The sequence below is a fragment of the Pristis pectinata genome, chromosome 6 (assembly GCF_009764475.1).
Source record: "Pristis pectinata isolate sPriPec2 chromosome 6, sPriPec2.1.pri, whole genome shotgun sequence".
NCBI lineage: Eukaryota > Metazoa > Chordata > Chondrichthyes > Rhinopristiformes > Pristidae > Pristis > Pristis pectinata.
Window position 1 is genome coordinate 89,180,318 of NC_067410.1, and position 23,452 is coordinate 89,203,769.

At 41.8% G+C, this 23,452-nt stretch overlaps 1 protein-coding gene across 1 annotated transcript in view; it reads left to right on the forward strand.

Annotated features, from left to right (window-relative positions):
- Nucleotides 1–23,452, forward strand: part of chrd (chordin) — a 95,897-nt gene that overhangs the window by 48,728 nt on the left and 23,717 nt on the right. Inside the window, exons 4-8 of the mRNA XM_052017222.1 lie at nt 19,030–19,131; nt 19,457–19,560; nt 21,358–21,484; nt 21,598–21,747; nt 21,837–21,951. Of these exons, the coding sequence (XP_051873182.1) occupies nt 19,030–19,131; nt 19,457–19,560; nt 21,358–21,484; nt 21,598–21,747; nt 21,837–21,951 (598 nt within the window). The remainder of the gene's footprint in view (nt 1–19,029; nt 19,132–19,456; nt 19,561–21,357; nt 21,485–21,597; nt 21,748–21,836; nt 21,952–23,452) is intronic.

Genomic DNA, 23,452 nt, shown 5'->3' on the forward strand with positions numbered 1-23,452 from the left:
AGTAAAATAAATACTTAATTTCAGATCTGTATGTTATTGTTCGAGAATATATTAAAGATAACATTTTCTAAATGCAAGATAAAAGAAGCCACATAATTGGCATAGCTTCAAAATATTAGAGAAAATATTGTTATGCAGCTGTCTTGTTTAACATATTCCTTGTGAATATTTATTGTGCAATATTGGTGTCATTTAGTATTCATTAAATCTTTTACCTCTTTGCCACCTGTTGTGAGATAATGTTCAATGCAACCTGAGATAAATTGCCCTTTGTTCTCTACCAATAATGTGCTACATCCCAACTTTGGAAAATTTATGTTCCCGCATGAGCTCTATGCTGATGGTGGTGATGGTGGAGAGTTGGGGAGGGGGTTGGTGGTGGTGGTAAAACACCATTTAGTTTTCTAGCTTTGAATCAGTTATCTCCTAATTCATTGTCCAGTAATGTGAAGTAGTCAATTTTCAATGATTCAATAGAAATCCACAGTGTGTGACAATCCACATGTGTGGACAATATTCCAAATCTGCTTTTCTCAATTCAAAACCAGAAAGCAGCTGAGGCTTGAACTATGAATCGCAGAATTGGCATTAGAGAGATCATGTCAATTTATGATTAGATTGTTTTCTTCTTTTGTAATGGGATTGTAACTTTCAGCTTCATGAAACACTTTAGATCTCCACAAGGAATCCTTTCTCTACATTGGCTAGGGCTTGATTCAAAGTTAGACAAAGGTGAAAAGATAATCTGCCTAACCCAATATGTCAACTTCTCCCACCTAATTATATAAAATGAAAGCCAGAAGAGTTATTTAAAGTTATTGGAGCATATGTTTTATGTTACTAAAATTTCTTTCCATTGTACCGTATCCTTTATATTGATGCCACTAATCATGCATAAACTAAACTCATTCATTATCTGCCTGACAGAACATAAGACACGTCAATAGGAGTTGTTCAATCAGCACCTCGAGCCTGTCCCATCATTCAACAAGATTGTGTATGATTTGATTTTGGCCTCAAGACCAGTTTCCCATATTCTCCTCATGCCCCTTGGTTCCCTTGCAGTTCAAATATCTGTCAATCTCTACTTCGAATATAGTCTAAGACTCCACTTCCATAGCTCTCTGAGGTAGAGAATTCCAAAGGGTTACAGTCCTCTGAGAGAAGATATTCCTCTTCATCTCTGTCTTAAAAGTCTCCTCAATCTGAAACCATGCTCCCTAGTTCTATGACGTTTCCCTAGTTCCCACTAAGGGGAACATCCTCCTAGAATCTTGTACATTTCGATAAGATCACTTCTTTCTTCTTATCTCCAGTGAATACATCCCAAACTGCTCAACCATACGTCAACCCCTTCATCCCAGGAATTAACATAGTGAACGTTCTCTGTGCTGCTTCCACGAAAGAATATCCTTCCATCATTTTTTCTAGTTCCAAAAGTATAATTTATTTAAAATAATAAATATAGAAAATACAATCGACACAAGTCTTTCTCAACATTCACTATACCATCAAATCAATTTATTCTCTTACCTGTGTCTATACCACTTGTGTTTCCTTCTTAAAAAAACACACCCATGAAATGTTGAGGGGCTGTCACACAGGACCCAGCCCCACAGTGTCCATGGGGGCAGGAGCCTAGAGTGTGGTTCTTCCCCACAACACCTTTGCAGAGAGCTTCAGAGTGGACCTCAGCACATACCCCAGTACCCTGGAGTGCTACCTGGCAGCATTTGCATACGAACATCTTTTTACACTGGAGGACCAACAAGATTCAGGCAAACCAAAGTGGATCTTTCACAGACTTGATGATCTTCTGCAGCAGTTAATGTTGTCTCAGCATGTGTCCCTGGGAACAGCCCTTGGGTCACAGAATCATTTGTTACCTCAACCTGAAAACGATCCATTTATCCCGACTCTGTTAGTTAGTCAATCCCCTATCTAATACATCCATATATTTACCCCAGCCTTGTGTACTGTCACCTTGTGCAGTAACCTTTTATGTGGCATCTTACTGAAATCCAAATGCACAACACCTACTGTTTCCCCCTTTTATCCTCCCCTTGTCACATCCTCAAAACTTCCAGCAAAATTGTCAAACATAATTTTCCTGTCATAAAGTCATAGGCTCATACAGCACAGAAATGGGCCCCTCAGCCCAACTCATCCATGCTGAACAAGGCGCCTACCACAGCTAGTCCCATTTGCCTGCATTTGGCCCATATCTCTCTAAACCTTTCCTATTCATGTACCTGTCCAAATGTCTTTTAAACATTGTAATTGTACCAGCCTTTACCACTTCCTCTGGCAACTCAGTCCATATACCCACCACCCTCTGTATGAAAAACCTGCCCGTCAGGTCTTATTTAGATCTCTCCCCTTTCATCTTAAACCCATGCCATCTAGTTTTAAACTCCCCTACCCTGGGAAAAAGACTTGTGACTATCCACCTTATCCAGGTCCCTCATGATTTTATAAATCTCAATAAGGTCTCCCCTCAGTCTCTTTCGATCCAGGGAAAACAGTCCCAACCCATCCAGTGTCTCCTCATAACTCAAGGCCTCCAGTCCTGGCAGCATCCTTGTGAATCTTTTCTGCATCCTCTCTGGCTTAATCACATCCTTCCTACAGTATGGTGACCAGAACTGCACACAATACTCCAAGTGCAGTCTCAGCAACGTCTTGTACAGCTGTGACATGACATCCCAATTCTTGTACTCAATGCCCCAACTGATGAAGGCAAGCATGCCATATGCCTTCTTCATTACCCTGTAACTGTTCAGGGAACGATATACTTGTACTCCGAGGTTTTTCTGTTCTTCAACACTCCCCAGGGCCCTGCCATTCTTTGAGTTTGTCCTGCTCTGGTTTATCTCTGAAAATGCACCACTTTGCACTTTTCTGAGTTAAATTCCACCTGCCATTCCTTTGCCCACTTTCCAGGTTGATCGAGATCCTGTTGTAACCTTGGACAATGTTCATTACGGTCAACTAAACTACCAAATTTGCTGTTATCCACAGATTTACTTACACCACAGATATTCTCATCCGAATCATTAATATATATGACAAACAACATTTTTTTCATAAAACCGTGTTTAATCTACTTGATTATCTATTGATTTTTTAAAAATGTCCTACTTTTAAATCTCCTTAATGATGGCTTCTACTTTTTCCTAACACAGATGCTAGCCTATGTCTTGTCTTTTATCTCCCTCCTTTCTTGAATACATTTGTGGTTTTCCAGTACTCTAGGCCCACTGCAGAATCTCGGGAGTTCACGTAGATTACAACCAATGTATGCACTATTACTGCAGCCACTTCCTTGAAGAGCCTAAAATGCAGGCCAGCGAGTCCAGGGAACTTATCAACCTTTAGCTCTATTAGTTTGCCCGGTACTTTTTCTCTAGTGACAGAGATTGTTTTAAGTTCATCCCTCCTTAGAGTCCTTTGATTCAATTATTTTTCCAGAAAAGCATGCTGATCAGATTGCTTTATCTATAGTCTCAATCTCACTGCAGCAATGCACTGCACCACACTAAGGATCTTTGACCTGACACATCAACTCTGTTCTCTATTCACTGATGCTGCCTGATCTGCCAAGTATTTCTGGCATTTTCTGCTTTTATTTCAGACTTCCAACTTCTGCAGCTTTTTTATTTTCAATATATTCTAGTCATCAGCTTAACATCATTTCAATGGCCTTTATTTTCTGTTCATCCAATCATTGTGAGAAGCTACTCCTCTGATTATTTTAATGTTTTCCACATTTACTGACAGATTTACCAGCATGACAGTTTTTTTGTTAATGTATGTATGACTGCCCTCTGGTGGAAATAAATATTGAGATATTCAGTTGAATCTAGATTGAAAACCAATGAACAAACTTCCACAGCCCTCTCAAATAACACCCAGTACAGTTCAAGGCAGGATGCTCAATTAGTACCACAAAAGATTAAACAGGAAAAGAGGAGGGAACAGTTGGGACCAAAATGACAATCTGTGCCTGGAGCCGAACGACATAGATGAGGTCTTATGAATACTTCCCTTCACTGCGGAGGAGCACATTGTAGTTGTAGAATTCAGGAGGGGCAGTGGAACTCTAAAACAAATTACTATTAAAAGGGAAGAGAATGGAGGGACATGGGCCATGTGCCAACAGAAGGGATTAGGTGTCTTTAGCTTAATTGGTTTGGCACAACATCGTGGTCTGAAGGGCCTGTTCCTGTGCTGTACTGTTCTATATTCTGTGTATTATGTACCTGAGGTAGCTAAGTGTGGGCCTGATGAGCATCAGGGCCTGATGAGATGGATCCCAGGCTGCAAAGGGAGATAAGGGAGGAAATTGTTGGGCTCATTCAGAAATTTCAATTTTTTTTCACCACGGAACAGGTGCCAGATGACTGGAGGACAGCAAATGTAGTTCCTTTATTCAAGGAGGGCAGCAGGGATAAGCCAGGTAATTATAGGCCAGTGAGTCTCAGATCTGTAATAGGGAAGTTTTTGGAAAATATTATGAGGGACAGGATTAATCATGCAATATTTCAGTATTTCCTGATGAATGACTTGGAGATATCTAAGTGGAGAGGCAAGGATTAAACAAGAAAAGTTACCATGGCTTTATTAAAGAGAGAGCCTGTCTGCCTAATTAGAATTTTTCAAGGAGGTAATCAGGTGTGTGGATGAGGACACTGCAGTTGATAGTCTACCTAGACTTCAGTGAGGCCTTTGAAAAGGTCCTATAAAGGAGATAGATCTGAGAGGTAAGAGCCCATGAGCCAGGACAATTTGGCAAATTCGCTCCAAAATTGCACTGATGATAAGAGGTCATAGTGATGGTTGAGGGTTGTTTGTGTGATTGGAAGTCTGTGACCAGTGGTGTACTGCAATGGATCGGTGCTGGTACACTTACTCTTTGGTACATACTTTAACAATCTGGGTGTGAATGTAGAAGGTTTGATTAATAAGTTTACAGATTGGTGGTGTAGTTGATAATGAAGAAGGTAGTCCAGCTACAGAATGATATTCATTTGGTAAGATGGGCAGAGAAATATCAGGTGGAATTTAATCTTGAAAAATGTGAGGTGATATGCAAGGATTAATAAGGCTGGGGCATGTACAATGAATGGTAGGAGCCTGGGAAGTTTTAAGGAACAGAGGGACCTTCGTGTACAAGCTCAAGGATCTCTGAAGACAGCAGCACAGGTGGATAAGCTGGCAGCCACAAGAAAGAGACAGATTGCAAGGGAGAGAAACTGCTCCTGTAATTATTCACAGGCCTGGCAGGTCCTGGCCAATGACGTACATGCTGAGAAGATCCTGTACATTAGGGAAGATCATGAGACCTGCCAGGCTCATCATAAGAGGAGGCTAGCAGGAGGGAGAAACAGTGGTCTCCTCCAGGAGTGAGAATCCTTGTACAATGGAGCAATGCTAGAAGAAATTTCATATCCTCATGAGCTATAACAGGATAATGCACACCCCACTGTTTACTCCCGCAGAGTTGAGATCCTCACAGGAAATGTATTTTATGCAGAGGTCTGAGTTCTTTAAGTGAGGAGTCATTCATCAGGAAATACAGAGATAATGCAGCAAGCAACTAAAAGTAGTTGGAACAAGGTTTCTTTCATTCATGTTTATATTCAGTGTTGTGGACCTGACTAAGAGGACGTAAGGAAATTTTATACGTTTTCTGATCTCACTGGCTGATTATTGTCGTACCATGTTAGTGTTAAGTATTGTAATGTGGAGAAGATCACTTGGTTTGCACTGGGGATTTTTATTTCAGAGCTTCTTATGAAAATCATCTGTAAGGGAGCGCCTTATTTCTCATGTAGATGATGCCTGCTTCTTCCACACAGCTGGGAGGTAAAGTTTTGAATACTGAGCAGAAATATTTCCTCCTCCTTGTGTTCCTCCTGCTCTATAAGCTCTGCCTGATGGATCTTTCGGCTTTAGGCTTCTTGCTGATCTTCCTTTGGCAATGGCTGCTGGTTGTATTTCGTGAATTCATAATCTTGGAGTCTCGACATCTGGAGTGTTGCTGCAATTCCCCCTTCTGACTGCTGCAGGCAACAAAATCTCACCATGTAGAAACCAATGGAATTTTTCACCACTGTCCCATGTACTTCCATGTCTGTATATTGGGAGGCATGGTAGTATTCTGCCTCAGCTGCTTGAAAAGATCCTGCTGCAAGGACAAGACAAGACAAGATTTCTTTATTGGTAACATGTACATTGAAACACACAGTGAAGTGCATCTTTTTTTGCGTAGAGTATTCTGGGGGCAGCCCGCAAGTGACGCCATGCTTCTGGCGCCAACAGAGCATGCCCACAACTTCCTAACCCATATGTCTTTGGAATGTGGGAGGAAACCAGAACACCCAGAGGAAACCCACACAGACACGGGGAGAACGTACAAATTCCTGACAGACAGCAGAGGGAATTGAACCTGGGTCACTGGTGCTGCAAAGCGTTATGCTAACTGCTACACTACCACATGGCCTTGACCTACATGGAGAGGGCAGTCCGGGCAGATGGGCGTGACCAAAGGTCTTCTCACACAATGCCATACACCCCAGTGATGACAAGCAAAAAAACGCAGATGCTGGAAATCTGAAATAAAAAAACAAAATGCTGGATATATTCAGCAGGTCAGGCAACACTTGCAGAAGAGAAACAGTTAACATTTCAACTCTGTTTCTGTCTCCACAGGTCTGTGTTTATGTCTCTGTGATGACAGTCTTTGAAAATGTAAACCTTTCAATACATTGCTCATCAGCAAGGTCCAGGCAGAAGACTCTGGGAGTAGGCTTGTTGCAGATGGGTAGATCTTTGCCTCCTGCCCTGTGGTCTGTGACCCATGCTGAGTGGCTAGGCCTGGCCGTAAGAAAGCCTTCAGTAATGTCAGTAGTGAGGCACCCATTGAATGCAAACCTCAGCAGGTAAGTACTCGAAAAAGCATTAACTCTTACTTGTTGCACATTTTCTGGACTCTACTGCCAGTCAGTCTGAGGTTGTCTAGTCAGGTATCCTGGTCAGCTAAATGCCTCTTTATATAGCAGAAAAAGCAATGTTACCAAGATGAGACTGCTCCATGACAATTGTAGATCACAGCCTTCTCCTGCAATTTATATCAACAAGGACAGAAATATGCTTCACACAAATAATGCTGTAATTTAAGAGCTTCCTCATGCTGGAAAAATGTTAGGCGTGCTAACGTGAATAGCACACAGTAGTGCCAGGCCCAATTTTGCGTCTGGCGCCATTTCATCCAGGAATGATCTTCAACACAATCTACTCTGGATAAAGTGGAACTTGGACTCCTTACACTCAAAAATCAGTGGCCAATTTCTAGACTATTATCCAATTTCTAGACTATTATCTACACAGACAATACGCTACACTAGTCTAGTTCCCAGACGCCAAACTATAAACAAAAGCTTACGTATAGTTCTTGGTATTTCTGTGGCTTCTTGGGATCCTGTGTCTGAAATTATAAATGACAGTTATGTTTTTTTCATATTTATGAATTAAATACTTGTGTTAATTTGAAGGAATGTTCATAGTAAAGAAAAACCACCATTGATTGACTAGATGTTTAGTCAGTTCCACAGAAGGAGAAACCAGAAAAGTTTTCTTTTCCAGATGTCAGTAAATTGTCTGTTTTATTTCTGATAGATGGAAGTTATTTTTAATCAGATTTCCTGTCAGCCTTGTGCAGCTACAAATATCATCAGTATTGTGGTTTTCAGTTTCCAGTGCAGCTAATTACTGCCTTAATTTATATTATTTATTCACAGATGCCAGTACTGTTGACAAGTCCAGCAGATGTTGCCCAACACCAATTTAAAGGTCAGCTAAGAGTCAATGACTCTGCTGTGGATCTGGAATCACACATAGCTGATTAAACGATATTAGCTCAATGGAGTTTTGTTTCAAAGTTTTATGTATACAGTCCTAGCTTTCAAGCACAAGTTATTGAACTGAATTTAAACTCCCCAGCTGCTGAGGTGTGATTCAAACTCATATCCCTGGATGGTTTGCCCAGAGCATTACTATTCTGGTAACAATACCATTGTACCTCATGGCCCTGGGTTTGTAGTTAACCCTTGAATGCAAGAATGTGAGATTTCCAGACTCTCGGCTAACAGCTGTCACTTACATTTTGACTTGATTGCAGGGGTGCCGAACCAAACACCAATAGTAATATGTTCAGGGGTTCTTTTGCGTCAGAAACAAGTTTTTAATATTACAGCCTACACAACTGAAAGCCTTGAGCTTGGGCTTTATACAATGTATTTCTGCTTATTCTGTTTCCCCTTCTGCCTGTGCTACCTTTTCACTTTAATATTTTTATTTTGCAATGTGTAACAAACCTGATTCTACTCAGCTTGTACTTCAATGATGATTTGCCACGTAGACGCTGTGGCCAAGAAAGTTCACCAGCGCCTCTACTTCCTCAGAAGGCAAAGGAAATTCGGCATGTCCACAATGAGCCTCACCAATTTTTACAGATGCAACATAGACAGCATCCTATCCAGAGGCATCACAGCTTGGTATGCAACTGCTCTGCCCAAGACTGCAAGAAATTGCAGAAAGTCATGAACACAACCCAGTCGATCACAAAACCCAGCCTCCCCTCCACTGACTGTCGATATAAGACCATAAGATGTATGACCACTCAGCCCATCAAGTCAGCTCCGCCACTCAGTCACGGCTGATTTTTTTTAGCCCCATTTTCCCACTTTCTCCATGTAACCCTTAACCCCTTTACCAATCAAGAACCTATCAACCTCTGCCTTAAATACACCCAATGACTTGGCCTCCACAGCCGTCTGTGGCAATGAATTCCACAGATTTGCCACCATCTGGCTGAAGAAATTCCTCCTCATCTCAGTGTGAAACTGATGTTCCTTTATTCTGAGGCTGTGCCCTCAGATCCTAGACTCCCCTACCCTACTAACGGAAACATCTTCTCCACATCCGCTCTATCCAGGCCTTTCAGTATCTGGTAGGTTTCAATGAGATCACCCTCATCCTTCTAAACATCCTGTACAGGCCCAGAGACATCAAATTTTCCTCATATATTAAGCCTTTCATTTCCTGTTCTCATTCGTGCAAACCTCGTCTGGACCCTCTCCAATGCCAGCATAGCTTTCCTTAGATATGGGGTCCAAAACTGCTCACAATTTTCCAAGTGCCATCTGACTAATGCCTTATAGAGCCTCAACATTACATCCTTGCTATTATATTCTAGTTCTCTTGAAATGAATGCTAACATTGCATTTGCCTACCTTACTACTGATTCAACCTGCAAGTTAACCTTTAGGGAATCCTGAACTAAGACTTCCAAGTCCCTTTGCACCGCTGATTTCATCTGCCACTTCTTTGCCCACTCTTCCAACCTGTCCAGTCCCTCTGCAGACTCCCTACTTCTGTGACACTACTTACGCCTCCACCTTTCTTTGTATCATCTGCAAACTTGGCCATAATGCCATCAGTTCCTTCACCCAGATTAACGTATAGAGTGAAAAGTTGCAGTGCCAACACTGACCGCTCCAGAACTCCACTAGTCACCGGCAACCATCCTGAAAAAAGACCCCTTTATACCCACTGTTTGACTTCGGCCAGTCAATCTTATATCCATGCTTGTACCTTGCCTGTAACACCATGGGCTCTTATTTTGTTCAACAGCCTCACATGCGGCACTTTGTCAAAGGCCTTCTGAAAATCCAAGTAAATAACATCAACCAACTCTCCTTTGTCTAATCTGCCTGTTACTTCCTCAAAGAATTCCAACAGATTTGTCAGGCAAAATCTCCCCTTAATGAAACCATGCTGACTTCATCCTATTTTATCATATACTTCCAAGTACTCCAAAATTTCATCCTTAATAATAGATTCTAAAATCTTACCAACCACTGAGGTCAGACTGACCGGCTTATAATTCCCTGTCTTTTGCCTCCCTCCCTTCTTAAACAGTGGTGTCACATTTGTGATTTTCCAGTCCTCTGGGACCCTTCCTGACTCCAGTGATTCTTGAAAGATCACCACTGATACCCCCACAATCTCTTCAGCTACCTCTTTCAGAACCCTGGGGTGTGGTCCATCCAGTTGACTTGATTTATCCACCTTCAGGCCTTTCAGCTTCCCCAGCACCTTCTCCTTAGTGATGGCCACTACACTCACCTCTGCCTCCTGACTTTCTTGAATTTCTGGCATGTTGCTGGTGTCTTCCACTGTGAAGACTGATGCAAAGTACTTATTAGCTCCTCTGCCATTTCCCTGTTCCCCATTACTACTCATCCAGCATTATTTTCAAGCAGTCCAATGTCCACTCTTGCATCTCTCTTACCCTTTCCGGACCTTAAAAATCTTTTGGAATCTTCTTTTATATTATTGGTTAGTTTATCCTTATATTTTATCTTCTCCTCCTGTATAGCTTTTTAAGTTGTTCTCTGTTGACTTTTGAAGGCTTCCCAATCCTTTGGCTTCCCACTAATTTTTGCCATATTGTATACCTTCTCTTTTGCTTCTATGCTGTCCCTGACTTCCTTTGTCAGCTGTGGTTGACTTGTCCTCCCCTTAATGTACTTCTTCTTTCTTGAGATGAAATTCTGCTGTGTCTCCTGAATTACTTCCAGAAACTTCTGCCATTACTGCTCCACCATCTTCCCTGTTAAGGTCCCCTTCCAATCAACTCTAGCCAGCTCCTCCCTCGTGCCTTTGTAGGTACTTTTACTCAGATGTAATGCCATTACAACAGATTTCAGCTTCTTCCTCTCAAACTGCAGGGTGAATTCTATCACATTATGGTCACTGCCTCCAAAGGGTTCCTTCAACTTAAGCTCCCTGATCAAGTCTGCCTCATAAATCCAGAGTTACCTGTTCTCTAGTGGACACTACCACAAGCTGCTCTAAAAAGACATCTCATAGTCCTTGGGAAAGCAGCCAACATAATCAAAGACCTGTCCCATCCCAGTTATTCTCTCTTCTCCCCCCACTTGCATTGGGCAGAAGGTAAAAAAGATTGCGAACACGTACCGCCAGGCTCGTGGACAGCTTCTAATTGGCTGTTATAAGACTCTTGAACGGACCTCTTGAGCGATAAAGAACTCCTGACTCTCAATCTACCTTGTCGTGCCCCTTGTACCTTATTTGTCTACCTGCACTGCACTTTCTCTGTAACTGTAACACTATATTCTGCATTCTTTTATTATTTTTCCTCTTGTGCTACCTCGATGTATTTATGTATGGAATTGTCTGTACGGATGGCATACAAACAAAGCTTTTCACTGTATTTCAGCACATGTGACAATAATAAACCAAATACCAATTTTCTTGTTTGTCCATTGTAACAATATCAGAAAAGCAAAGAAGCCTTAGAGAAATGAGTTCAATGTCAGTTACATCGTGGCTCCAAAGTTTTCTTCCATGATTTTGCATGGTCGTGTAACAGTTAGTGTAATGAAGTTGTGGACATGTTATGTCGGCACCGGAAGCATGGCAACATAGCATGCCCACAACTTCATTACACTAACCATGGTCCATTGATAATGAACATAAAGAGTATCTGTTTTTGTTAATCAAAACCTTGATGTTGGGGGATTTGGTGATGTTAATACCACCGAGTATCAAAGGTAGATAGTTAGACACTGTCCTGTTGGGATGTCTTGTGATGCTAACATTACTTCCCATTCATCAGCTCACGTTTGAATTTTGACAAGATTGTGTTACATGCAGGCATGGACCAGTTCATTTCTTGAGGAGTCACAGATGGAAATGAACGTTGTGCAATTATTAGCAAACATTTCCACATCTGATGTTATGATGGAAGGAAGGTCATTGGGGAAGCAAACTGAAGATGGTCAGGCCAGGATGACTATCCTCCCACAATCACAGCCATTCTTCTATGTGTAAGCTAATGTTCTAGCCAACATCCCTCCATTGACTAACACCATAAAGAAAGAAAGTAACTTTTTACTCAGTGATGGGTACAAGAAAAGTTGATTGTTTGTCTACAGAACATCAGCTTACATTTTTAAATGGTCCATTGATAATGAATATAAAGGAGTATTTGTTTTTGTTAATCAAAACCTTGATGCCATCAGAATCATTTCTTATGCTCTGGGTCTTGCTTTAAATATCTTAAGTCATCTTCCCAATATCTGTGGCATTCAGAAGAAGAGTAGGATGCATATGGAAAGCCAGACTCCTCAGGCACTGCAGAAGTTTCTTCGCACCCACCCTTGAGCACCTAGACACCAACCTCTACAGAACGATACCCTCCTATCTGAACAATGAATAATGTTACATCAGTATGCTCTTCACTTTTGGGTTGTAGATCTAAGTTTTGTAAAGGGCTTTCTTTAAGATGCACAGGGAACAAAACAACAAGTTCTAACCAATAAATTGAACCAGATCCTCTTCTTCTTGGGCGGTTCCTTGTGGTTGAGGACAAGATGATTCTTCTCAGTTCTCTTGGCTCTGAGGTGGTTGATGAAGCCAATAAGGGACTTTGCCAGAGATGCAGTGGGCAATTTGATAGTGTGGGACTGGCATGCTCCTTCCACCATTTTTGCTGGGCTTCTGTGTGAGCTCAATGAAGATATCCTGGATGCTCCTTCATTTTGGGAAGTAATGAGCCAGCAATTCCTTCAACCATTTCCTCTATCCTCCTGGTAATCTTTTGCAGTGGTGAGGCTTTAAGTACAGTGCTTGTTTGAGGAATCTAGTGTTAGGCATGCAAATGATGTGAGCAGTCTGACCAACGTTTTGGATACACATTTTAAACACATTCTATTTCCATTTGCCAGTTTTTTTACACACCAGAACTGTATCATCATCTTCTAGCAGGAGGGAGGAAGTACCAACAATTAAAAAGGCACGAAGTGCTTAATCAGAACATGATTACATTGGCCATTTGTTAAATGTGGATTGACTAAATCCAATGGTCAGTTCTCCCCCACCCCCATCCCGAACAAGGCTATGCAGTAATCGCAAATGATTTCCTAATTAGAATCAATAAACACCTCGTTATCCTGTAGGAAAGTGTTGGAAGTGTCGGCACAGTCCCTTCACACTAGGAGGGATAGTTGTAGGAAATTAATTTTGGAGTTGGATGGCTGGAGTTGTATGTCATCAATTTACACCTTTTACCAATAGGATTTGCTTTTAGCATTCGCAAATTAATAATACACAGCTATTTGTAAAACATATATTTGCGTTTGAATAAGTTGTACATTCAATTTGCAAATTTAAACTGACTCCTTTTCCATTTTTCAAGCAATAAGCTTTACAAAACAGGAATACGTTGCTGTTCGGCACTTGTATGAATGTGAAATGCAAAATGTGTTTTGGTTTACGAATAATTTGAGGTTCGTTTTTGGTGTTCTATTTGTGCAGAATTATTACATAAAATTATTGTAATAAATTTAAGCGTCCGCACTGTCCAAATACGTGTTGAAGCTACCTTTATCGCGGTACATTAAATTTTATTGTTTATTAGTGTATTTGTGGAACTAAATTTAAATCTAAAAAATCTTTTTTCAAAGCTTTCAGCTGATTAATGTATTTTGCAAGCGAATCATTAAATAATAGCAGATTCCTCTCATTTACTGATTTTAATAGATTACTGAAACTGGACTGCGACAAGAAAATCAACCCCAAGTATCATGCGGGAAAACTGCTAGAGCAGTCTGCGCTCCAGTAGTTTGAAGTGGGATAGTTAAGTTTTCACGCAGCTATTTAAAAAATTGCAGTCCATTTAGCGGATTTTTATTTAACCATGTTCTCGTTTAGCCGGGAAATGGGATCTGATTTTATAGCTAAAGCTGCTGCTTGGCTTTCTAAATGAGCCTAACCTCGTTTTGTAAATTGTTCTTGTCTGCTCCTTTACTTTTTCTTTAATTATCCTGTGACCTTAAAAAAATCCTTTCAAAGCTATTGTCAGGCCATAGATATAATGCCGATGTTGTTTCGCGTTGATGCTGACTGTGTGCCTCAATGACCTTAGACATCTAATGTATGAATAAAACATACTTTTTGAAAACACCTGTTTGACTACAGGCCTTAGGGAAGTGCGTGGGGACACAATGAACAGAACAAGATGTGGTGTGGGATGGACTGGAGGTTGGAACCACTCCCTTCCCAACGCAGATCAAATTGACATTGACCATCCCTGGAACTGCCTCAGTTCATAGTTACAAGTATTGTTTTTACAAAAATAAAGGACTGCAGATGCTGGAATCTAGATGATAGCATATTTTTTTTTACCTGCCTGAGGTTCAATAATGACTTATCAGGCTTATAATCGGGAAATAGGTTTCTTAATATTTTCTGTTTAATCTTTTGCGTCTGGCAGGATTTCACCGTTCATTATCTCCATGTTACTTCCTCTCGTGTGGGGAGGTGACGGTGATAACGTATTGCGGAATAAATCTGTCTTTTTAAATTTTCTAAGCTCAAGTTGACCTGCGCACGCTTCTAGCACCCTTCTGTGTTGTGCCGTGGGCATTTAGTAAAACGTTTATTGTGTGTGATGGGCGCGTTATCACTTCACTTTTAAAGCCGCTTTGCGTTGTGTATTTATCTGAAACCAACAACGGGAACCAGAACTCGAAGTGGCAACAGTCAACAGTCCAAAGAAAATGTAATCCTCAAAACATGCGTTTTCCCTTCGTGACCTTATAAGTCGAAAATGTTTGAGTACATTTGGTAAAACAACGTGAGGGTTGAATCGCGCTCAGAAGTTCGCCTGATTATTTATTAACAGGCTCTTAACAACTCTGGGCTCGAACTGAATTTCAAAGAGTAGTGGTGGGATTTGTTTTCGACTTCTTGGGCTGGTCTTACCCCACACAAAGGAGGTGCTTCTTTTTAATTCAGCAGTGATGAAGGCGGGTGTGCTGTTGGCAGTAATGGACGAATTCCTGTCACTGTACTGTGAATTTCTGGAGCAAATATTTGACCCCGCTCTCTCTCTACTTGTGTGGCTTTCACAGGGCCGGGGGGGGGGGGGGGGGGAGGGTGAGGAGGCTCACAGCTGGCCCCCTTGAAACACCCTCATTTACACCTCCGCCGACCTCCACTCATTTCTCCTTGCATTTCAGCACGGAGCCGAGCGCGTGTAAATAAACGGGGTATCTGTGGGTGGTTGAAAATGTCAGAAATAACACCCAATTAAAATTCATTCAAACTTTTAATGAAATCTCCAAGTTCTGACACCTTGGCTTCGAATAACCAATTTACAAGGGACCATCCGAAGACTTCACAAGGCCACGTACAATGTTAGGCTGGGCCATTGCAACAGCATTCATTTGCAGAATGCCATCTTCATCCTTCACCATCGTTGTCCAAAACGAACCTCTTCAAATTTGAAATAGATTTGACCTCCATTCCCAATGGCCGCAATAATAGGAAAACGCAGATTTTCAGGGGAAGCTGGTTTGGCGTAGATAAGATTTGAACTGATCACATTAGGCCTGATGCATATTTGATTCCTACAAATCACAGGGCGAGGTGGTATCCTCATAACTCCGATTTTATATTCTAATGAATGGTCTATCGGTGCCAGTTCTATGGACCGTTTTCCCCAGGAATATGCAGGATCGGACCAATATATTGAAGGCGCGTTCGCTCTGCGCTCTCCTCGAAATATTTCTTGATCCACTGATGTTGCATTGATGTTCCAACATTACCGCAGGGCCTGTAATTCATGACATTTGACAAAAGTTTAAAATATTACTGTGGTCATTGTAGTCCCGAACATGATTGTCCTAAACCAGTTATAAATAACACACTTATCGACGTAGATTTTCCAACCCCGCGTTTGGTCAGGATATTGCAAATAAACAATTACGGCAACATTTGTGATGCCTTTATAGCGATAATTTGTGCCTTTGGTATTTATAATGACACAGATGGAGACGGTCATTGACAGAGGGGTCTGTTATGACATGATTGCCTTTGGTTTAGGTGAAAACTTCCTTCGATATTCGCACGAATGTATTGGTTTACAAGAAGTTAGTCTCTTTCTCCCAAATCCTTGGTTCAAGACATAGTTAATGGCAAACGGTTGGTTGAGCGGCTGCAGAAAGCCGACAAGGGGAGCTGCTGAGAGTATTCAATCTAACAGCAACATCAATAAACTGACAAAGCTATGTAGGATCAAAATTACAGTTATTCCCAGAAGGGTCGGGGGAAGACTGCGCGCAGCCTACATTAGACACCATTTGTGACTGAGCCAAAAGTAACTATTCCGCCTTGATCTTCTCAGCCTATCTGCAGCCTCCTCATTGTTGACCACATCACATCCCTGGACCATCACACAACTGGGTGAGGCTGCATTGGCCCGATTCCATTCTAAACCATCCGATCTTGGTCATAAAGTCACATGCACCGCATTAGTAACTCTGGTGCGCCCCAGAGATTTTATTTGGGCACTTTTCTATTTCTCTTTGATATGCTGCTCACCAACGGTATCGTCTCAGAAACCCGCAATTTTAACATTCTTGTTCCTAAATCCTTACATGACCACCTGCCTATCTCTGGAAACTCTTCCAATCCTCCAGATGCCTGGGCTCACCTTGGAGTCAAATATAACAGCAAGGATGTGACCAGTGTGGGTCAATTTCAGATGGTTGCCTGGATGATCAGGGAAGCCGGTGGCGAGAGAAAACATGTGGCAATGGAAGAAAATCGTTTCCGGGTACTTAGTTGGAGGAAATGTCTGCATATTCCAGTACTGACAAATTAGACCTGGTAGAAGGGTGGGTTGGGTATGGTTGAGCTGGGTATGGTATTAAATGCGTCATATAGTTACAGGTTGTTATTATGCCATCCCCGCACAGATTCAGTTATGTACCATGAGGTCGTCTGGTGCTCCTCATCTTGGGCGTGCACTTGACGCCTGGGTAATGCAGAAGTAATTTCTCAAAATTTGGGACAGATTGAAAAGGGCGATTGCCCGTATTTATAACGCTGGCCCTGTGGAGAAACGCCCTTTACATTTTACTGTCTTTTAAGGCCGACAATATAAGGGGAATTGCATTCTCTGGCGACCAGGGTTCGGGGGTGAAAGGACTACACTATTGCCTTAGATGTCAAACCTGATATGTGACGCACAAGCGGCCCGTTGTAGGTGTAAAGTGCACAATCGGAATTTTGGCAAAAGTAATGTGTTCATTGAGCGGCAGGAAATTTTCCATTCAGAACGTAGACGTTGAATAAAGTTGTCCAGCACTAATCGGAATCACAAATTTAAAGCTGGCTGTGTGATTCCAATCATTTGGGTGAACTTATTTTGTTATAGGTAAATGCTAGCCCTTGTGATTATTACTCAGTTCTCATCCCTTAATAATATTAAGAAACTATATAATCCAACAACCGTTCTTTATATTGGGCAGGACTATCTGTTCCTTTCCAACTCCACGTTGTCAGAACCCTCGGCATCAGAGAACAAAATCGGGGTGAGAAAAAGATGGGAATTCTGCTTGGGTGTTTAGGAAATGATTTAAGTCGTGTTTAAGTTGAAGTACATCAACATAACTGTCCAGGTTTCTTTTTAAGTATGACATTCTGAGGAAGAGGACAAAGAGGAATATAAATGAAGTTTATATGATGCTTGAAGTAAAACCTGTTTTCCCGCATTAAACATTTTATATATCCAGTTAGTTGTTTGATTTTTTTTTGTTGGTTCTAATTTATCGCATATTGTTTTTCAGACATCCCCCTGATGACAATCAACGCACTTTATAAGGCGGACCATTTCCGCGAAATAGCAATTCGTTTTAATTCATAGAATGTAATTATTTGTAACTTTGTAATCAGTCTACTTCTGAAGCCGGCAAAGATATTTTGCTATCGATGTCTGGAACATTGGATTGATGTAGAATCCTCATGATTCTGACTCTTGAGTCCATTCCTCCCGCAGCCCAATGTTGACTTGGACTCAGCTCCAGTTCACAAGATATTTTGATTGGAATCATTAGTCGATGTAGATATTTTTCGTGGATTAGAAATATTTTTATTTAAATATCTTCCGCTACTCCTGACACGTGTGTGGATAAGATGAACTAGGCTAATATTCAGAGCATGTCAGGAGCTGCTTCCAAAATGAAATAACTGATGAGTTCCTCTAAGTTTTGTGGGAATGAATCCTCATCAGTATCGGCACCACGGGACCTAATTTAAAATCCCAATAAACAATAAGGGGCAAGAAAATATTCTTGGTCATCTTTCAGCCAACCTACACTTTGAATACACCCAATGGATCCTCTGTGGTGCAGTCTAAAATTCGGATCTTAAATGTATGTAAAATATAAAATGCAGAATAGTTATTTGTATTTCAATGCTACGCCACACGCCTTCGCACGAATATATTTCTTCATCTTTGCCAACAGATATATCTAAAAAAAACTAGAATGATAAGAGCAGACACTTGGTCCAGTAACACAATCAAACAAAATGTATTTTGCAACTTTCTTGCCTTGATTTCACAGACAATTTAGTGTTCACTCAGTCTTGCTCTGGTTTAGACAAATGCAAACACTGCCTGGGGGCTTGTAAAAGTGTATTTCACTGCTCAATTGATTCAATCTCACAGTGATAGTTCTCAGTTTTAAAATACACACTTGGTTCTCGGCTCCGAGCCGCTCCACGTCTGTTTTTCATTGTTTTAACACTTTCCCAGTGAGTTTGAAGAGGGTCCCACGCTGTGTCTGCTAATCATCTTTCTATGAGTCGATTTGAATATTCCAGTGATTAAGGCTTTGTTGACTTTGATGCATGTTCAGGGCTTTGTTAAGAGTATATAAAAACAGGGAGTCCGCGTACAAGGTAGTACTGGAAGGCTTGGATTTCCTGTAGCCACAACAAACTGACGCGGCTTTCCAGAAGTTCTCAAGGCCCCTCAACTGTCTGTTGTTAGTTGGAAGGAACCGTTGCCCAGTCAGAAATTGAATTGTCACTTGTTGGATACAGTAGACACAATGAGAATACTGTATCTGGTTTCTGTGTTGCATTTAGTTTTTTTGAAGTTGATATCTGAAGCAGTTGGTCTCCGACCGAAGATTCCTCCTTTACCCATTCAAGCAGAAGATGACCTCGTCCATTCTAAAGGAGTTGCAGGTAATTCTCTCCTGAAGCTGCTTCTTCTCTGATCATCTTTCATGCACTTCTGGGGCAGTGGAGAGAACAAATCGCCGCATTTTCTTGTTCCAGTACAGCTTTCTTTCTCGCTCTTCTGGGAATACCTCCCATTTGAGATTAGTTTCAACCTTAGATGTGTTTGCAAGAAGATTGTACCTGTTCATAACACATCCATTAAATTCGCACTAATAACATTGCATGTGTATTTAAAAAAAAGAGGACGCTGTTCGTTTTTGGATATGAGTGGGAGGTATTTATGTTGGTGAAAGGTGGGGAATTTAGATGTTCTGTTGTTACCCCGTAGGCTGCTCTTTCGGTGGGAAACTGTACGCGCTCCAGGATACATGGCACCCAGATCTAGGACAGCCTTTCGGAGTGATGCACTGCGTCGTTTGCCACTGTGAACCGGTATGTATTATCGTCACATCTCGATTTTAAAAAATAAGCTGCATTTTGTATCTTTCCGTTGTTTCCTTTGAAGAAAAAATCCCTTGAATTAATGTGTATAGATCATCAGTGCGATCCTTTACTGTCATGTAATTCACTCTCTCTGTGTGCGGGCTTTCCTCGCAGTGCACGCATCATAATCTCTTCGTTACTGTGTCCGTTCCATGAAACCTTCATTACATTTAAATTCACAGAATCATGGCGCTGAAGGAAGCCGATCGGGCCATCGAGTCCATGCTGAAACCCTGTGGAGCAATCTATTTTACCCATTCCCCTCTTTCCCCGCGATCCTGTAAATTATTTTCTTTTAACACCAACCCAATACTCTTTTAAAAGCGCTGATGGACCCTGCTTCACCGTCCTCACAGTTTCCATTTGCTGCCTGAATGGATTTCCTGCATTGCCCCCACTCTGCATCTTTTACCCTTCACTTTTAATCTGTTCTCCAGGGCAATGGGCACAGTTTTTCCCAATTTACCTACTCTAAACCCGTCGACATATGTAAAGCTCTATCAAACATCCTCTCAACTTTCTTTTCTCCATAGAGAACAACTCCAGCTGCTCCATCTCATAGCCGAAATGTCCCTGGAAGCATTCTCGTAAATCTGTCCCGTACACTCTCCGAGACCGTCACATCCGTTGCCATCCTTATAGAGCCTACTTTATTACTGCGGGTTCTCTTCCACAGCTTCCATGTCTTGTAGCATTTGAGTATAGAATATCCTTCGATGTGTTTATCTGAAGAGACTTCCTTCAGGTTTATTTTAGATCATGTCCATCACAATGTTTAGATCTCCCAGCCACTGTATTGGTTCTCTCTCTCTCTCGCCCTCTGTGTGTGTGTGTGTGTGTGTGTGTGTGTGTGTGTGTGTGTGTGTGTGTGTGTGTGTGTGTGTGTGTGTGTGTGTGTGTGTCAGGGTGTGGATCTACATACTGCATTCACGGTATAGTCTTCGTTTAGAGAGAAAGCCAAGAGCCTGGATGAGTTTTCTGTGAATCATCCGAGTTTTACTGTAGGTCATTTCTGTACAAAGGTTGTAACACAAAGGATGGCATGTTGAAGGTGGTAGGTGAAGTTCAGCGGTCAGAGTTAAAACATTATCCCCGGTCCCCGGCGAAGCGACAAATTAACTAATCCCCAGTTTCCTCTTAACATAACACTCCACTCTTAACATAACCCAATTTTACTCAACAACCTTCCGTGTCAATCTGCAAATTATCCACAATTACACAATATGTTATTCCCCCATTAGCAAAAGATCATGAGATACTTAGAGAACAATACACACTTCCTTTTTAAGAAAGACACCCATCTCTCCAGATTCCATTCACATCGCTAATTAGGTGCTGTCTGATTGCATTTTTCTGCATAGATGAATGAGTATTTGATGAACATTCGCGTTGCTGTATAGCAGCCAATTAGGCTGATAGTTACCTCTTGGGCAAACGTGGTCACCCTGAAGTATTAAACAGGCCAAGTAAATAACTCCTGAATAAAATAAACAAAAATAGTGTGTGTTAAGGAAGGAAAGATAATTTCATTTATTGGCCTAGTGTGCTGCAGATGGGGATTGTGGGGGGCGGGCAACTGAAATTGGGAGTGGGATCCATGCAAATGGAACGATATTTATGTAGTAAAGTTCATTCTTAGTGATAGATTTAATTAAGACAATTGATGGTACTCTGTGTTCATTTCCAACACATTTTCAAACCTGAAATACAAGACTTGTTTCAATGTTTCGTCTTTTTTTTTAAAAGCAACGAAATCGAAGAGATAAAGTTAATGGCAAAGTAAGTTGCAGAAACATCAAGCACGACTGCCGCGAGCCTCCCTGTCACGCCCCGATCTTGCTGCCCGGACACTGCTGTAAAACCTGCCCCAAAGGTAAGGGTGTTTCGATCTTTTGTCGTCAATTTCCAACCGAACGAACCTTTAAAAAGAATCCATTGGCCCGGTTTTCCCGAGATGACAAACCCGCCATATTGTCCATCTTGCAGAAAGTGCCAGCAGTTCAGAGAAGAAAGCTGACTCCACCTTCGACGGATTTGAGTATTTCCCTCTCGAGAAAGAGGATGACCTGCAAAAAAGTCACAACGACCGGTCTTACATCACCTCCGAGGACATTTCGATGGATGACAGCAGGACAGGTACACATTACACGTGCACGGTCAAGGAGGCAGCACTTGCGTTTGGTGCTTGTGTTGGGAATTCACCGGGCTCTGCGCTTTCTCTCTAGATTTTGTGGCCTTGCTCACGGCGACGTCCGTCCAACTGTCAGCATCCACAGGAGTGGCTAAAGCTCGACTCACTCTGGTCAGGTCCAACCTCGTATTCGCCATCCACACTGAAAGGTATTTTAAATGGGTTGGTGAGCGGTGGGAGGAGGGGATATTTGAAGGAAGAAGATTGCAACTGTCTATCAGTAGGCAAAGTCAGTGAGACGCAACCAAGTACTGTGAACAAACCTTAGCAGGACATCTTTTGAATGCCAGGGTGAGTGACCTCCCCGTCCCATAACACAGGCGGTGAAATGCTGCCGGCCGGACTGTGGAGAGTCCCAGCTCCTCTTGGACGTGCGAGACACAGATACCAGGTGTAGGGAAGGATGGCCCCGGGGATGTGTTCGAGCCGCTGGGGAAGCCAGCAGGGCTTCACTTCAAGCGGATCGGGTGAACTGAAACCACCACCAACACCCAGATAGATTCTGCTCCGCCGCCTCTCTGACCAGCTCGGGCCTGAACCAGATCATCTTTCAATGTGACCACCGTCATCCTGCACATCAGCAAACCCGTGCTGTAACCTCCAGGACTACAGACCCCTCACTCTTTGGGTGAAATCCTCCTCTCCATTTCCTTCAATCCATGTAACTCTGCCCACTGGGGGAATGGCTCCATCTAATTCAATTTTTCTGGGCCTCTTCGACTTTTACATATCTCCTTTATATCTTCTCTGCTCCAAAGAAGGTGACCACAGCCTAACTAATCAGTCCTCATAACTCGAACCATTTAGCCCCATCAACCTGCTCATAAATCTCTGCACTCTCTCCAAAACTGTAACATTGTACCCAATGGTCCATCTGTGGCTTCACTTGTTTTCCACAGTCCAGGTATGTCCTCCTTGCTCTTCTACAGTGTCTCCCATTTTAAAAAAAGCAATGTGTAACTTATCGCAGCCTATGGTCTCCCTCTACACTTGTTCCTGTGTATTCCCTTGCCTTCCCAAATGCACTTCTTTCCTCCTCCGTAGATTGAATCCCACTTGCCATAGCCCTATCCACCTGGCCAACACACAAATACCTTCCCGCAGTCCACAGTTTTCCTCCTCGTTAACAAGCACATGCAAAATTTGGTAACCTTTACAAATTTCTCAATCATCACTGCTACATCTGTAATTATATAATTTAAAAAGTGGCCAAGCACTGAGCCCTGAAGAACCCCACTGCAAACAGAACACCTGAAGACCATCACTTTCTGCTTCCTTCGACTGCACCATTGGAGTCGACCGGCCATGTCCCTTGGATCCCAATACTAAATCCTTATACTAGAAATTAAGCTTAAAGGGTAAAATGTGGTTGCAATTTAAGAGATCTAAAAATGTGGGACATGATTAGGAAATGAATATTTCAGTCTCAATAATGTTTAAAATGGACAGGAAACTTGAAACAGTTGAGAGTTATATGTACAATCACAATAGTAAAATTAAGAGTTTTTAATTCTGATGTGAGGCAGAACAACACAAGTTTAAAAAAAGGCAGAATATATCTTGAACTTGTCGGTAAATTCCTTTGGCTACACATTTCCTCAACAAAGAGAGTCAGTGCAGACATATAGAGAGTAGGTACGATTTGACTAA